We start from the raw sequence: 17,315 nt of genomic DNA, 5'->3' as shown, positions 1-17,315 counted from the left end.
CAATTCGCAAGTCAGAAATGTGGCTGTGAATCAAGTTCCCACGTGGTAGAAGATGCCTGCAGTAGCCAGCAAATCCATCGTGCTGGTCTCTCAAAATGCTTTTTGTATGAACAATCTACGTAATTTGGGCATTCAAAAGCTGTGGAGTACCCAAGTCCTGTTAAATTTGGGAAAATTTCTTTCAAGTGTAGTCTTAATTTTTAATCTTAAAAATTAAAAATTGCCCTTCAGGTTTTGGCTTGGACAACAGCGTTGCAGACAGTCCGTGAAGCATCTTCCCACCATCTGCAGTGAAACGTTACATCTTTCAAACCTTTCCTCTCATCCAGTTGGAAACCTCTCAAAACACAAACTGTTCATCAAGCTAACACGTCTTCCTCAGTATTATATTGTAAGTTTATTTCATTGATAAAACCTCCATTCACAAAATATTGCACAGATATCCCTCCGCATTATGATTGTTCAAATAATAGAAATCTGTCATCACAGAACTTAGAAATCACTGACAAAAAGTCTGAGATGGAGGAAAAAAATTCACTGTCATGACATTTATATGGAAAAGAAAAGTAAATATATGAACAAAACATTTATTGTTTATTAATTTAAGTGGCATTCTTTGGCATGTGCACAGATGATGACTTTGTATTATGGGAAGTATTTCCTAGGAATGCACCTTGCACACCCTGTAATGCAGTGATTAACCTGTATTTAAAAAAAATATATATATATAATATGTATTCTCATTCCCTCTCCCTCTCCCTCTGACACTCACACGTGAATTGATTGCTATTTGCTACATTGACATTTATAAATCTAATTTATTGCTACAAACCATGTTTCCATACTCTTTCCTTGCAATTGACCCTAGTCGTGCAGTATTCTCAGTCCAAAATGATAAGTTGTTGGTATATTGTCAAGCCATCAGTAATATTCTTTAATGTCCATGTAGAAGAATATAAGAACAGTTTGTCTGTTCTGACCACCAAGTTCAGTAAATGTGTATATGAAATAAAAATGTTCAAATTATCCAATCCAAATCAAAGTAAATTTACAATACCTTATGAAATAGTTTTTGTTTTAGTACATCTTATTCATGATTACTTAAGAGCACTTCTGTTTTTCTTTCAGGTTGTGGAAATGTTAGATAAGCCAGGATGCCCTGTTGATTTGCAGTATAAATATTACTTCCTCTCTGTAAGTCAAGGGCTAACTGATCCAGATGATTGTCCTCCCACTGCACTGCTTTTGCAACAGTTCAAACCAAACATTGAGGACCTAGTGCTGGATGTGAAAGCAGGGAAACAAGCCAAGGCTGGAGACAAGCACAAGGTTTGGATCTTAAATTAAATCTAAGGCTTGAAATTACTAGATGTTACAGAAGTCAAAACATACAGCATAGAAATAGGTTCCTCATTATATCCATTCCTTCTGTTGTACTTATCTACACTAATCTCAATTACCCACACTGGGTCCACAGATGTGGTCCACAGCCCACATCTTCAGATACTTGTCTAGGTGCTTCATAAATAACGTGCTTCTCTTCAGGCAGTGCATTCCAGACTTGAATCATCCTCTGTGTGGGAGGAAGGAATTTCCCTCCCATCCCCTCTATGCTTCCCACCTCACCTTAAACCTATGCCTTCTTGCTTTAGACATCTCCAGCATGGGTGCATTTTCACTATCCACCCAATCTATCCCACTCAGTTTTATTTACCTTTGCCTTCTCTGTGCAAGGGAAAATAAACCTAGCCTATTCAGCATCTCTTTGTAACTGAAATATTCATCCAGGGTACCTCTAGGTGAATCTAGGAACCTTCTCCACTGCAATCACATCCGTTTTCTAATAGGCCAATGGAAGTCATGCATACTTAACCATACTTTTATGAGTTTGTAACATGACAACCAGCTAGTGTATTCTGTTCCAAGACCACAGCAAGAATCAAAAAACAACCCTCCACAACCACCTCTCTTATTCCCACGCCAATTTGAATCCAATTTGACAGCCTGCCCTGGATCCCATGTATCTTAAGCATCTAGTTCAACCCACCATATGGGACCTTGTCAAAGGCCTTACTAAAATCAAATAAACTACGTACACTGTTACTCCTTTTTCAATATGCTTAGTTATCTCCATAATAAAAAGCTAGACAAATTTGTGAACTGGGATTGCCACGAGCAAAGCCATGCTGACCATCCAAATCAATCCTTGCCACTTCAAACAAAAGTAAGTCCGGTCCGTAGAATTTTTTCCAGTAATTTCCTTACCACTGATATAAGACTATTTGGATTATCACTGCTGCTCTTCTTGGATAAAGGAGCCAAATTTGCTATCCTGAAACCTCTGGTATTTGTGGTTAATTAAAATGCAAGAATGACATTTTGAAGCCACAGCAATGCCTCCTATGACAGCTGGGTTACACCTCAACAGGCTTGGGGAATTTATTCACCTTTATGCATTCATCACCTGCTCCTCAATGCTGATGTCTACCATGCACTTTGCATGAGTACAGATGAGAAGTATTCTTTTACGATATTGCCCACGTCATCTGGTTTCACACAGAGGTTGCCCTGTTGTTTTATCAGGATCTATTCTTTCCCTGGTTTCTGTCTTTCCTTTTAATATAATTATATAATGTCTGGGAACTCACTTTAACTATATTTACCAATGATATTTCATGGCCCCATTTTGCCCTCCTATTCCTTTTCCATTGACCATAGAAGTTACAGGTTGAATATTAGATGACTTTAATTTTTCTCTGCACATTTTTAAACAACTTAAAGCATGTCAGTGAATTCCTCAGAAAAAACTAAATGAAAAAAACTTGGGCATATGTGTGTGTTTAGCTAAGAGAAAGTTATTTATATTTCACTGATAAACAAAATTTTGTGATGGCATTTGTAAGTGCTTTGTAATCCTGTTTTGGTCGGCAAAAAAAAGGAATGTGAATTCCCAGTGAGGTGCAATGTGCTTCACAACTGGAGTAAGTCTGAGGTAGAGTCCCAGTAAAAGTGAATTTAGGGACCATGAGGGCACATACAAAGTGCTAGCTCTCATCCCAGAGACTGCCCTAGCACATCTCTTTGGTCTGTCTGCAGTGTCAGTTATAAATGTTTCATATAAAGGTGTGAAATTCACTTTCCTTCTGATGAGTTTTGGGAATGAAAAATGTGTGCCAGTGTGGATGACTCTTTCAAAGAGAAGCAGCACAGAAACAAAGACTGATTTTAAACCAGCTTCTGCGTAGTCAGGTCTATTATTTTAAAGTTTTTTAATGTGGGTCCAGTGATTGGAACTCACTGCTGTAATACCATCCTGTGGTGAATGTTGTGCACTGCAACTGAAATCAACATCTGCAGGTTCAAGTTCAGTTGAATGAGTCTTGATGTCAAATGTATTTTTGTTCAGTTTCTTCCACTACTGAAAGTACAGGCTATTGGGAGTAGGCTATTTTTTAATGTACTAAACGTATGTTTTAACTTTGCCTAACTTTGAATCATGAACATAAGCGACAAAAGCAGGAGGAAGCTGATGGTTTGCGTTAACACCATTTCCCTGCATTAACCACTAATACCCTGCTTTTAATATCTGGAAGTTATTTTCCTGTTTATATTCAGTGATGAGCCTCCACTGCTTCATTAAGTGGAGAATTTCAAAGAATTACCGTCTTTCTAAAGGAAAAGAATTTAGTTTTGTCTGTCCTGAATATGTTGAAATTATGATCCTAATTACAGACACAGAGCCATGGGGAAACGTCAGCTGTGCACCTACTTAGACAAGTTTAAATGTTTCACTGTGATCAGCTAGCATTTTTTTTATGTTTACGGAGCCAAGATCATCTTCTTAAGACTACCCCCACCCCCGAACTGGGGTATAGGAGCAGCTCACCAGAGTCCTCAGCCCAAGGCGAAGCTTGATCGGCCCGGTGGGTACTGTTTTCACCACACAACTTCATACATATGGGGAAGATCCTTACTCTCCCAAGGTTGAGGTTTTCGGAGTTTCCTTTGCTCTGGTATGATATGGGATTGGTTTGCTGGCCCCATGCCCAACCCTCCTTTTTTTTGCAGCCAGGCTTGTGGTGAAGATCATTCTCCTCATCTTAGTTTTAAATGTTTCTTGTCACTGTGACCAGTGATTCTGAATTTCCCAGTCATTGAAAACATTGTCTTTCAATCTCAACTGTCTCAGCCTGTTAGAATTTTGTGTTTCTTTAAGATCAGCTTTGGTTCAGACATTCTACAGTACCCCGCCCAGCAATTCCTGTTACCCTGAGAAACTTATCTCCATTCCTTTACTTTTGTACATCACTTATTATTTGGAAACTCTCAAAGGTCATTGAAAATCCATGCTTATCAGTTTTTCACTATCTATACCAGTTAATATGCTCAGAAAATTTTGTCGATCTATGTTGAGTTCAAATTGTGCTGATGTTTTCTTAATGCCACAGCATTTTCACTCCTCTTGATGTTATGCTTGCCTGTCTATATTTCCTTGTTTTCTCACTCACACTCCATATTTTTTATATAATTTATTTTTTATTGAAATTCATCATCAAACAAACATTTCCATAAGATGTATTTCAGACATTGTACATATATATCATATAATCATATATATCACAAATCTCCACAAAGTATTTCTCTGAGGTGTACACTCATTGAAAGGAGTGGAAAGAAAAAACAATCAAAAGGAAAGAACTATGTACAAGTAGGGAGTGATTTTTTTTTTACAACAGCTTCATTGATTTGTGAGAATAAAATCAGGCCCATGAGGCACCATGCAGCCAAACCACTTTTCCCAGCACGAACCAAACTGTTCCAAATTGGATAAAATTCTCATACGTTTGATTGGATTTAATAGCCCATTACCATTAAACGAAATTAAGTCTACCTTGTCCTTAGCCATCTGTATTTATCTGTCAATGTATCATTGAAATTAGAATAAAACTTTAATCAATCTACTCCCTGAACAAATAAGAACCAAGAAACGCAAGTAACAACAAAAATGGCAACGAACGTGTGATTCCAAGGCTGAGGTCACTAGCAAATGACCCTGCGTTGAGCTAGAGGAAATGTCTAGCTGTGGGGGATAACCCCTCCTACTTGTGAGTTGAGGGCCCCCAATGCAGAATTCATAAAAGTCAGCGAACAAATCCATTACACAGAAAAAATTTCCCTGTGTACTCCTATATTTATATACAAACCCCATTTCCAGAAAAGTTGGGATATTTTCCAAAATGCAATAAAAACAAAAATCTGTGATATGTTAATTCATGTGAACCTTTATTTAACTGACAAAAGTACAAAGAAAAGATTTTCAATAGTTTTACTGACCAGCTTAATTGTATTTTGTAAATATACACAAACTTAGAATTTGATGGCTGTAACACACTCAACAAAAGTTGGGACAGAGTCATGTTTACCATTGTGTTACATCACCTTTCCTTTTAATAAAACTTTTTAATCATTTTGGAACTGAGGATACTAATTGTAATAGATTTGCAATTGGAAATTTTGTCCATTCTTGCTTGATATAAGACTTCAGCTGCTTAACAGTCCTTGGTCTCCGTTGTCTGATTCTCCTCTTCATGATGCGCCATACATTTTCAATAGGAGATAGATCTGGACTGGCAGCAGGCTAGTCAAGCACACACACTTTGTGTCTACAAAGCCACACTGTTGTAGCCCGTGCAGAATGTGGTCTGGCATTGTCCTGCTGAAATAAGCATGGACGTCCCGGGAAGAGACATTGCCTTGATGGCAACATATATCTCTCTGAAATCCTAATATATGCTTCAAAGTCAATGGTACCTTCACATACATGCAACTCACCCATGCTGTGGGCATTGATGCACCCCCATACCATCACAGATGCTGGCTTTTGCACCTTTCGCTGATAACAATCAGGACGGTCGTTTTCATCTTTGGCACGGAGAACTCAATGCCCGTTTTTTCCAAAAAGTAGCTGAAATGTGGACTCATCTGACCACAGCACATGGTTCCACAGTCTTTTGGTCCATCTGAGATGAGCTCGGGCCCAGAGAACTCGCTGGCATTTCTGCATAGAGTTGATGTATGGCTTCCTCCTTGCGTAATACAGTTTCAAGTTGCATTTCTGGATGCAGCGACGGACTGTGTTAAGTGACAATGGTTTTCTGAAGTACTCCCGAGCCCAGGTGGTTATAATTGTCACAGTAGCATGACAGTTTCTTAGGCAGTGCCGCCTGAGGGCTCGAAGATTACGCGCCTTCAACAGTGGTTTCCGACCTTGCCCTTTACGCACTGAGATGTCTCTGAATTCTCTGAATCTTTTCACAATATTATGTACTGTAGATGTTGAAAGACCTAAATTCTCTGCAATCTTGCATTGAGAAATGTTCCTTTTGAACTGACTAACAATTCTCACGAATTTTGGCACAAAGGGGTGAGCCACGACCCTTCCTTGCTTGCAAACACTGAGCCTTTGATGGACGCTGCTTTTATACCCAGTCATGATACCTCACCTGCTACCAATTAACCTGCTTAATGTGGAGTCTTCCAAACCAGTGTTACTTGAATATTCTGTGCACTTTTCAATCTTATTTTAAATCTGTCCCAACTTTTGTTGAGTATAACCGAGGGAAGATCCAGCGCGTCCCGCAGTAACTTTTCAACAAACCCCAACATAGATGAGCTCTCTGCTCCTTCGGGAACGTTGTAGATTCTGATATTTTCCCACTGTGATCTTCCCTCCAGATCAAGCAGTTTACCTTCTTGGTGCTGTATTATTTTTATTGTCTAGCTCAGTATCCATTCCACGTTTTGAACGCGATCTTCCACCTTCTCAATGCAAGTCTCTGCCACCGCTATTTTTTGATTTAACGCTGGCGAGCTCTGCCTTAATATCACGGAGCTGCTGCTTTATATCTTTCTGGACCTCCATTATCTCTTTCAGGATTTCGAAGACATTCGCCACTTCGACTGAACGAGGCCCGGCGGCCGCCTCGCTCGCACGCGGTCATGTTGGAGAGCCACTCGCTGCACTCTTCTCGGACGCAGGATCCACAGTGTCGCTTTTTTTATTTCCATTCCTTTTCCCCATTATTGCCCCTGTTTTCAGTTCAAATATTTTTCGAAAAATATATTTGACGGGTTAACGGGGCTTAATACGCGTTTTTCCGGAGGAGCTTGTGACTTAAGCTGCCATTCTCGACGATGACGTCACCGGAACTCACTTCATATTTTTTTTAATGTTGTGTTTACTTTTACCACCCTGCAGTCTGTATTATCCATTCTCCATGCAGCTTTCACTCAGCTGAGCTGGATTTCGTAATCAGTCTATATCTCTGGTAATGCAAGTTGTTAAGGTAGGGTGGGTGGTCAGGGAGAACAAAAAAGACTGGTTGAGTATTTTAATTGAATGGGGTGCAATCAGATGAGGGACTTAAAGGAAGATATTTTGATCTTAGCAAATGTTAATTCACCAAATAGGTTCTATGGGGAGGGATAGGAATCAAATGGGTAGCTGTCGTTGATGATGCTGATGTGAGAGAAGCATTACTGTACATTTGCATTGCCAACGTTTTGAGCTCATTCTGTCTATTGTGCAAAATGCTTTTCCTCACTGTCAGTGTAACATCCAGATTTAATGGGGTTGGAACGAACAAGGATTTTATGATTGTGGAACTGCACACCTTATGTTTTCCCCATGCAAAACACTTGAAGATTAGACTGTGGTTTTCAAAAGTTCAGAAGAACTTCATCCTTGCTTAATAAGTCAACAACTTAACATGATAGACTTAAGACTACCTTGTATTAAAAATGATTGACATGCAAACTGTGTTCAGTGTTTCCTGCATTGTAACATGGTAGATCTTTTACCAAAGGTTCTGATCTTTAGAGCCATTCGATAACAAATACTTAAGCTGATACTTAACAAATACTTAATAACATAATTTATTGTGTTTTTTCTGGCTGCAAACCAGTGGTTTACTCAGGTTTGCCTTTGGAAGCAAGCATGATTTTGTTCTTAAATCCTTTGATAATTGATAGATATGTTTAAATTATAGCTGTTGGCTGATCAAGGACCTACAGAACCGAAAAAACCGAAGAGAACAGGGGAAGTGTGTGCCTTTAATAAGGTCCTAGCGCACCTTGTAGCAATGTGTGACACAAACATGCCCTTCATTGGACTTCGTTGTGAGGTAAGAAGATTTAAAATTTCTTCTCTCCTTGCAGTTATTTTCGTTACAAGTTTACAGTAAATTTTAAATTATGTATCACCAACATCTTATACAACTTCAACATATATAACCATATAACCATATAACAATCACATCACGGAAACAGGCCATCTTGGCCCTCCTAGTCCGTGCCGAACCCTTAATCTCACCTAGTCCCACCTACCCGCACTCAACCCATAACCCTCCACTCCTTTCCTGTCCATATACCTATCCACTTTTACCTTAAATGACACAACTGAACTGGCCTCTACTACTTCTACAGGAAGCTCATTCCACACAGCTATCACTCTTTGAGTAAAGAAATACCCCCTCGTGTTTCCCTTAACTTCTGCCCCCTAACTCTCAAATCATGTCCTCTAGTTTGAATCTCCCCTACTCTCAATGGAAACAGCCTGTTCACGTCAACTCTATCTATCCCTCTCAAAATTTTAAATACCTCGATCAAATCCCCCCTCAACCTTCTACGCTCCAATGAATAGAGACCTAACTTGTTCAACCTTTCTCTGTAACTTAATTGCTGAAACCCAGGTAACATCCTAGTAAATCGTCTCTGCACTCTCTCTAATTTATTGATATCTTTTCTATAATTCGGTGACCAGAACTGCACACAATATTCCAAATTTGGCCTTACCAATGCCTTGTACAACTTTAGCATTACATCCCAACTTCTGTACTCAATGCTTTGATTTATAAAGGCCAGTGTTCCAAAAGCCCTCTTCACCACCCTATCTACATGAGACTCCACTATGGAACTATGCACAGTTATTCCTAGATCTCTCTGTTCGTCTGCATTCCTCAATGCCCTACCATTTACTCTGTATGTTCTATTTGGATTATTCCTGCCAAAATGTAGAACCTCACACTTCTCAGCATTAAACTCCATCTGCCAACGTTCAGCCCATTCTTCTAACCGGCATAAATCTCCCTGCAAGCTTTGAAAATCCACCTCATTATCCACAACACCTCCTACCTTAGTATCATCGGCATACTTACTAATCCAATTTACCACCCCATCATCCAGATCATTTATGTATATTACAAACAACATTGGGCTCAAAACAGATCCCTGAGGCACCCCGCTAGTCACCGGCCTCCATCCCGATAAACAATTATCCACCACTACTCTCTGGCATCTCCCATCTAGCCACTGTTGAATCCATTTTATTACTCCAGCATTAATACCTAACGACTGAACCTTCTTAACTAACCTTCCATGTGGAACTTTGTCAAAGGCTTTGCTGAAGTCCATATAGACTACATCCACTGCCTTACCCTCGTCAACATTCCTCGTAACTTCTTCAAAAAATTCAATAAGGTTTGTCAAACATGACCTTCCACGCACAAATCCATGCTGGCTACTTCTAATCAGATCCTGTCTATCCAGATAATTATAAATACTATCTCTAAGAATACTTTCCATTAATTTACCCACCACTGATGTCAAACTGATAGGTCTATAATTGCTAGGCTTCCTTCTAGAACCCTTTTTAAACAATGGAACCACATGAGCAATACGCCAATCCTCCGGCACAATCCCCGTTTCTAATGACATATTAAAGATCTCCGTCAGAGCTCCTGCTATTTCTACACAAACTTCCCTCAAGGTCCTGGGGAATATCCTGTCAGGACCCGGAGATTTATCCACTTTTAAATTTCTTTAAAGCGCCAGTACCTCCACCTCTTTAATTGTCATAGGTTCCATAACTTCCTTACTTGTTTCCCACACCTTAGACAATTCAATATCCTTCTCCTTAGTGAATACCGAAGAGAAGAAATCATTCAAAATCTCTCCCATCTCCTTCGGTTCCACACATAGCTGACCACTCTGATTCTCTAAGGGGCCAATTTTATCCCTCACTATCCTCTTGCTTTTAATATAACTGTAGAAACCTTTCGGATTTACTTTCACCTTATTTGCCAAACCAACCTCGTATCTTCTTTTAGCTTTTCTAATCTCTTTCTTAAGATTCCTTTTATATTCTTTATATTCCTTGAGCAATTCCTTTACTCCATGCTGCCTATATCTATTGTAGAATCCCTCTTTTTCTGAACCAAATTTCTAATATCCCTTGAAAACCATGGTGCTCTCAAACCTTTAACCTTTCCTTTCACCCTAACAGGAACATAAAGATTCTGTACCCTCATAATTTCACCCTTAAATGACCTCCATTTCTCTATTACATCTTTCCCATAAAACAACTTGACCCAATCCACTCTCTCTAAATCCCTTCGCATCCCCTCAAAGTTAGCCTTTCTCCAATCAAAAATCTCAACTCTAGGTCCAGTCCTGTCCTTCTCCATAATTATATTGAAGCTAATGCTATTGTGATCACTGGACCCGAAGTGCTCCCCAACACATACATCTGTCAGCTGACCTATCGCATTCCCTAACAGGAGATCCAACACTGCCCCATCTCTAGTCGGTACTTCTATGTATTGTTGCAAAAAACTATCCTGCACACATTTCACAAACTCTAAACCATCCAGCCCTTTTACAGAATGAGCTTCCCAGTCTACGTGTGGAAAATTAAAATCTCCCACAATCACCACCTTGTGTTTACTACAAATATCTGCTATCTCCTTACACATTTGCTCTTCCAACTCACGCGCCCCATTAGGTGGCCTATAATACACTCCTATCAGTGTTACTGCACCTTTCCCATTCTTCAATTCCACCCAAATGGCCTCCCTAGAGGAGCTCTCTAATCTATCCTTCCAAAGCACCGCCATAAGATTTTCTCGGACAAGCAATGCAACACCTCCTCCTCTGGCCCCTCCTACTCTATCACACCTGAAGCAACTAAATCCAGGAATATTTAGTTGCCAATCACACCCTTCCTGCAACCATGTTTCACTAATAGCTACAACATCATAATTCCAGGTATCAATCCACGCTTTAAGCTCATCCACCTTTCTTACGATGCTCCTAGCATTAAAATAGATACATTTAAGATACTCTCCATCTCCTCCTCTCTTTCCATCCCTAACAATGCATTCAAATTTATCATCCTTTTCTTTCTTCTCCCCTACATCTTTGGGCTGAGCGCATCCCTTCTCCATCACCTGCCTTTCCTCCCTCACACACTGTCTATTTACTTGCTCCACTGGTGAACTAACCTCCTCTCCCATAGACTCCTCAAATAGTCTCCCCCCCCCCCCATCTTACTAGTTTAAAGTCCGCCCTGTAGCCCTAGCAAACCTCCCCGCTAGGATATTGGTCCCCCCACGATTCAAGTGTAACCCGTCCTTCTTGAACAGGTCACTCCTGCCCCAGAAGAGGTCCCAATGATCCAGAAACTTGAATCCCTGCCCCCTGCTCCAATCCCACAGCCACGCATTCATCCTCCACCTAATTCTATTCCTACTCTCACTGTCGCGTGGCACAGGCAGTAATCCCGAGATTACTACCTTTGCAGTCCTTCTTAACTGCCTTCCTAACTCCCTATACTCTCGTTTCAGGACCTCTTCCCCTTTCCTTCCTATGTCATTGGTACCTACATGTACCACGACCTCTGGCTCTTCACCCTCCCACTTCAGGATATCTTGGAAATTCAGGAATATTTCCTGAATATTCAGGAAATTTGTGGCACTGAAGATGTGTTTAAGTTACAAAAAAAGCATACAATGATGTATGCTCTATAGATCATTGAGGGATTTGACACCAAATTGATCTGGTTAATTGATCAGCTGTTTCTCTTAAGACAGCTATATCTTTGAAAACTTTCTATTTTGACAGTGTAACGTGAAGCTGCATAAATCAGGCAGTTGACTTGATTTTGAGCCATTTTGAATTGCTGTACCAAGTTACACAGTCACAAAGCTAAGGAATGCAGATACTGAAAGTACTCAGCAATTTAAGCAGAATGTGTGAGAAAGAAATAGAAGAGGTTTTCATTTGAATTTCAGTTTGTTTTCCGTGCATTCATTGATTCTAATTTCACAAGATCACCTGTTACAATAGTCCTTTTGTTTATTTCTTCCATCTATCAAATCCAATCTTAAATGTTTGTGTTTCTGAGTCCATTTATTCATAACTTAAATTATTTCAAATCTTTGTAGCCTGTTCTAAACATTTTATCTTTTAACCTTATTTATGTTCCCTTCCCACTTGCCTTGATATCACTGGAACTGTTTCTATTTAATGTTCAATTATTATTCATAATTTAACCAAATGCCCCCAACAACCTGTGAATTTACAGGAAAGATGAAAATTTTCAAAGAATGCCTTGTTCTTGTATTGGTGAATCAATGCTATGTGTTTTTCAATCCATTTAATGCTACTTTTAGTGTGGAGCTGAACACTGCAACAATTAACGTAAAGTTAATTAAAGTTAGGTCTGTGTTCATTTCTGCATCTATAAATCTGTACTGAAATATTTAGTTTTGTTTGACCCAGACATATTGATTGTTTCTGCTGCAATTATGTTTTCAAAACAAAACCATTTGAGTTCCTAAGTGGATCTGTTGTTTTAAAGCTTTCTGCTATGGAGATTCCTCATCAAGGAGTTCAAGTGGAGAGAGATAGCTGCAGTCATGCTATACGCATACTGAGGTAATTTTTCCAAAGTAACTATACTCCTCCTTTCAGCATTGGTGAAATAAGGCATATTATCTGCACTGTATTACTTCGATTTGCTTTGTTAATAACTCAGTGGAAGAGGGAGCATTGTGTATCCACCTTGAATCATCTTCTAGCTGAACAATTAACCAAAGTTGAATTTATTGCAACATGCCCAGGTATGGTGACATACAGGTACAATGAGAAATTTGCCTGCAGCAGCATTACAGGCACCTACATACAGAGAATACAGAGAAAATAATACAAGACAAATGAAGAAAAAAAGATGAAACATGGTCCGTTGTTAGGAAGATTTTGTATTCAAATAAACATTAAAATTAAAGTTGGCAGTATTTACTCTGGGTCACAATGTGAACATTAAATAGTGCATTTACTATTGTATTTTATTATAAATTGAATAGATTTGTATTTAACAAGCATGTTCTAGTGTTATGCACACTGGATATCAGTCATTCATCAGCTTTCAGATAACTTTACCGAATGTGCATGCAAGTCTTTGAAGATCTTCATTTGACTCCTTGGTCTGTGAGTAGAGGTTAGGCAGTCACAATGCACGTTCCTTAAAAATCTTATGGGCAGGGAATCAAACATCTCCAAGAGAAAATTAATAATCAGTGTTTTGATTGATGAACTATTCCCAGGTATTTAAATCCAAATCATTAAAGACTTTTAGATTGAAAATACGCAATGAAAATTAAAATTGTATATTATTCTGCAAAAAAATCTTGTCCAAAGCAGGTTAGATGGTCCTATTTGATGCAAATCATTACGAATTTTGTTTGGTTATTTTAAAAGAAATGTTGTGTTCTGGAAGTATCCCAATATAATACACCTTACTTCAGTTCAAATTGCTCTCAAATCTGAACAGTGATGGGCTTTTCAGAGTTTCATTTTCTCTTTTAAATCGTCGTTGCTTGATAGCAGCTGCAGCCACTTTGTTCATTTCTTCAAATCTGTCTCACTTTATCTGTAATGAAATACAGATCAGAATTAAAGTTTGAAAAGAACCAGATTTCATCATGACCACATGAAATTCTTGCCAATGGAATAACTAGTATCGTGGGCCCAGATCATTCGTGTATGATCTTAAATGAGGATCAATAATTCAGACTTCTCATTATGGTTGAGAGCAGTCACTTCAACACATTGAATTCTATACTTAATAAGGATCAACACTGAAACAGATTTTAGAATGCGTAGCTCAGTGCAAATCTCAGGTAAAGAGCATGCTTGTATCAGGATTGCATTCTGTGACTGTATTCTGGCTGAATCCTTCAAGAACACTTGTGAGACTGAAATGGGAGGCTTCTTTCCCACCAACGTGAATTGTCCTTCGATCAGTAAATGTCTAGGCCATGTTTGCTGTTTGGTTGTGAACACAAAACTTTGTTTTTTGTAGTAAATTTATACTAAAATTTTACATTGAAGAGTAATATATTTTGCCAATAATTTCATTTTCTTCATTCCATAAAGTTGTACTGTCTTAGACTGCTACGATTTCTTTATTTAATGTTGCAAATCATCAGGTTAGCATTTTGTATTTGGCCTCTTTGTCTTGCCAGTTCTCCCCAACATTTATCTCAGCTTTTTTTTTCATTTTATAATTATTATGTTGTACCTAACATACTTAAAACTTTTTGAAGCCAAATGTGTTTTTTAAATGTTTCCAAGGATTCCTATATGTACAAGTGTCAGTGAAGAGACACAGAAGGCCTTAGACCGATCTTTGTTGGATTGCACTTTCCGATTGCAAGGAAGAAATAATCGGACATGGGTAGCAGAATTGGTTTTTGCCAATTGCCCTCTTAACAGCACTTCAGCCAAAGAGCAAGGTTAGCTACTTCCTAGTTCTTTTGTTAACTTTGTCTATACTACATCCAAATCCATTTAATTTTGGTTTGATTTTCTCAAAGTTTACTTTTTTCCAGAAAGCTCTTTGAATCGAGAGGTTCCCATTACCTCATGCATTTCCAGAAAATGCTGGGAATCCCCAGCAGATCAAGCTGAATACTTGGGAAGAGAAACAGATTGTGTATTTCCCCAGCTGGAGAGGAAACAAGTTTATACTATAGGGCAAGCAGTGTCTCTGAAAGGGTAAATCTGGGGACCATGGGGATAAGCTGTAAACAAGGTTATCTGGTCAATGAATGAATAGGAGCAGTTAGTGTAAGAACATAGACAAAAAATGTGGGAGCTCTGAAATTTGAAGCAGAAAGACATAACCTGCAGGTCAGGCTGGGCATGTCCTCCAGTCCCAATTGGAAAACCGGAAGGGTGGGGTGGGGAAACAAACAAGCTCAGCCAATGTTACAGATGTTCGGCAGAAAAAGTCACTTTGCCTGATGTTGCAGATTTCATTTTCGAAGTTTTATTCACCTCCAAGTTTAAAATGGATTCAATGCACTTGAAAAATCTAATGAAACCAAACTAAATCCATGAAGGCCCTGGAAATCTTGAAAATTTATGAGAAATGTTTTGCTCTAAAACTGTTTACTTGGCAGAATGCATACAAATATAGTTGAACATGGGTTACTGAGAAATGTACAACATATTTTAAATGTGGAACTTTTTTTGTCAATAAAGCACTTTAAAATAAAATGAACAGTGCTTCAGTATAGTTAGGTAATTGCAGAGTCTTTAAAAAGCCAAATTAAGGATGTGGAATAGTATTAGTTGAAGATAAAGTTGGGATGAATTCTGCAGCATAAGAGCAAGGTGGTCTGCTGTTTACCAGATAGCAAATGTTCACCTTGAAGGCAGAGGACCAAGCAGATCCTAGAATGAAGAGAGACCTTCTGGATTTAAGGTGTTAGGTTACATAAACTATATTTCACAGACTTATTGTTTTATAAAGGCAAAAACATTATCACATAAGCTAATATATGTACATATCATTGATGTAATTTGAATCTGGAGTTGTAGGTATAAATCATAAACACAAGAGATTCTGCAGATACCAGAAACACAAGCAACATATACAAAATCAGGCAATATCCGTGGAGATGAACAGTCAATGTTTCAGGCCGATCTCCTTCAGGACTGAAAAGGAAGATGCCAGAATAAAAAGGTGGAGGGAGAGGAAGAAGGATAGCTAGCAGGTGCTAGGTGAAGCCTGGTGGAAAGGTAAAGTGGTGGAGAAGAAGGAATCTGATCAGAGAGGAGAGTGGACTATAGGAGAAAGGGGAGGAGGAGGAGGTCATAGTCAGGTAGAGACGAGGTAAAAGGCTAGTGGAAAATAGAAGAGGGGAGGAAGAAAGGAATTTTTTTGTACTGGAAGGTGAAAGCGATTTTCATACCATCAGGTTGGAGACTAACCAGACAGAATATAAAGTGTTGCTCCTCCATCCTGAGGATGGCCTCATCATGGCACACAAGGAGGCCATGGACTGGTGTGTTGGAATGGGAATGGGAATCAGAATTTAAATGTTGAGCCACTGCTTTTGACAGATAGAGGTGTTTGACGAAGCGTTCCCCCAATTCAATCTCACCGATGTGGAGAGGGCACATTGGGAGCATTGGACACAATAGACAACCCCAGCAGATTCACAGATGAAGTGTTGCCTCACCTGGAAGGACTGTTTGGGGCTCTGAACAGAGGTGAGGTAGGAGGAGAATGGGCAGGTGTAACACTTTGGCCACTTACAGGGATACGTGCCAGGATGGTGATTAGTGGAAAGGGACAAGTCACGAAGGGCGCAATCCCTGCAGAAAGCAGAGAAAGGAGGGGGGTTAAAGATGTATTTGGTGGTACAATCCCACCTAGTAAATATGTATAATATAAAAATCTAATATATTTGATATCTAGCATTTATAGTGGATAGACAGTAAATATCTGTTATGTGAATCAAATATTAAAATGTCTTTACAGATGTTTCCGTATTTAGTTCTCTATGTATGATGCTCTGAGACAGTTTGGGTATTAATATGTTTAATTGCCATATGCATGATGTCAAGTATAATGTTTATCACAGCTAATGTGAATTCTTGACATTTATTGATTAAAATAAAAATGTAATCAACTTCCAACGTGATGATTTCCTTTGTCTCAAGGTTCAACACGTCACGTCTATCTGACATATGAAAGCTTATTATCAGAACCTGTTGGAGGTCGCAAGGTAGTTGAGGCATTCCTGAATGAATGGAATAGTATAGCCAAGCTCTATGACTGTGTTCTAGATTTTGCACGTTCCTTGCCAGGTACTTGCCATAATTTCAAACTTTTATTCATATGAAATAATTTCAACAGTAAATTGAGAAATAATCCAATAACAATTCGTCTTTTAGAAATACCATCCCATCTTAATCACTTCTCAGAGATACGTGTCTATAATTACCGCAAACTTATCATTTGCTATGGAGCCACAAAGGGCAGCTCGGTAAGTACAGTAAACATTTTGTTTTGTTGACTGTGTTGTAATCTTGTAAATACATATTAGATTATTTACTGTGGCAACATTTAACGTCCTTTGTAAATCATATGTAAGCAATGAATTTTATATATAAAGTACAAAAGT

The 17,315-nt window shown here is 38.8% G+C and overlaps 1 protein-coding gene across 1 annotated transcript in view; it reads left to right on the top strand.

Annotated features, from left to right (window-relative positions):
• The window catches only part of med14 (mediator complex subunit 14), a 69,058-nt gene that overhangs the window by 21,772 nt on the left and 29,971 nt on the right, over nucleotides 1–17,315 (top strand). Inside the window, exons 13-19 of the mRNA XM_059968259.1 lie at nucleotides 232–391; nucleotides 1,129–1,329; nucleotides 8,049–8,183; nucleotides 12,698–12,774; nucleotides 14,473–14,633; nucleotides 16,852–16,998; nucleotides 17,086–17,177. Of these exons, the coding sequence (XP_059824242.1) occupies nucleotides 232–391; nucleotides 1,129–1,329; nucleotides 8,049–8,183; nucleotides 12,698–12,774; nucleotides 14,473–14,633; nucleotides 16,852–16,998; nucleotides 17,086–17,177 (973 nt within the window). The remainder of the gene's footprint in view (nucleotides 1–231; nucleotides 392–1,128; nucleotides 1,330–8,048; nucleotides 8,184–12,697; nucleotides 12,775–14,472; nucleotides 14,634–16,851; nucleotides 16,999–17,085; nucleotides 17,178–17,315) is intronic.

The sequence above is a fragment of the Hypanus sabinus genome, chromosome 4 (assembly GCF_030144855.1).
Source record: "Hypanus sabinus isolate sHypSab1 chromosome 4, sHypSab1.hap1, whole genome shotgun sequence".
Classification (NCBI taxonomy): domain Eukaryota; kingdom Metazoa; phylum Chordata; class Chondrichthyes; order Myliobatiformes; family Dasyatidae; genus Hypanus; species Hypanus sabinus.
Note: the sequence above shows the minus strand (reverse complement) of the source record. Positions and strands in the feature narration are given on the sequence as shown.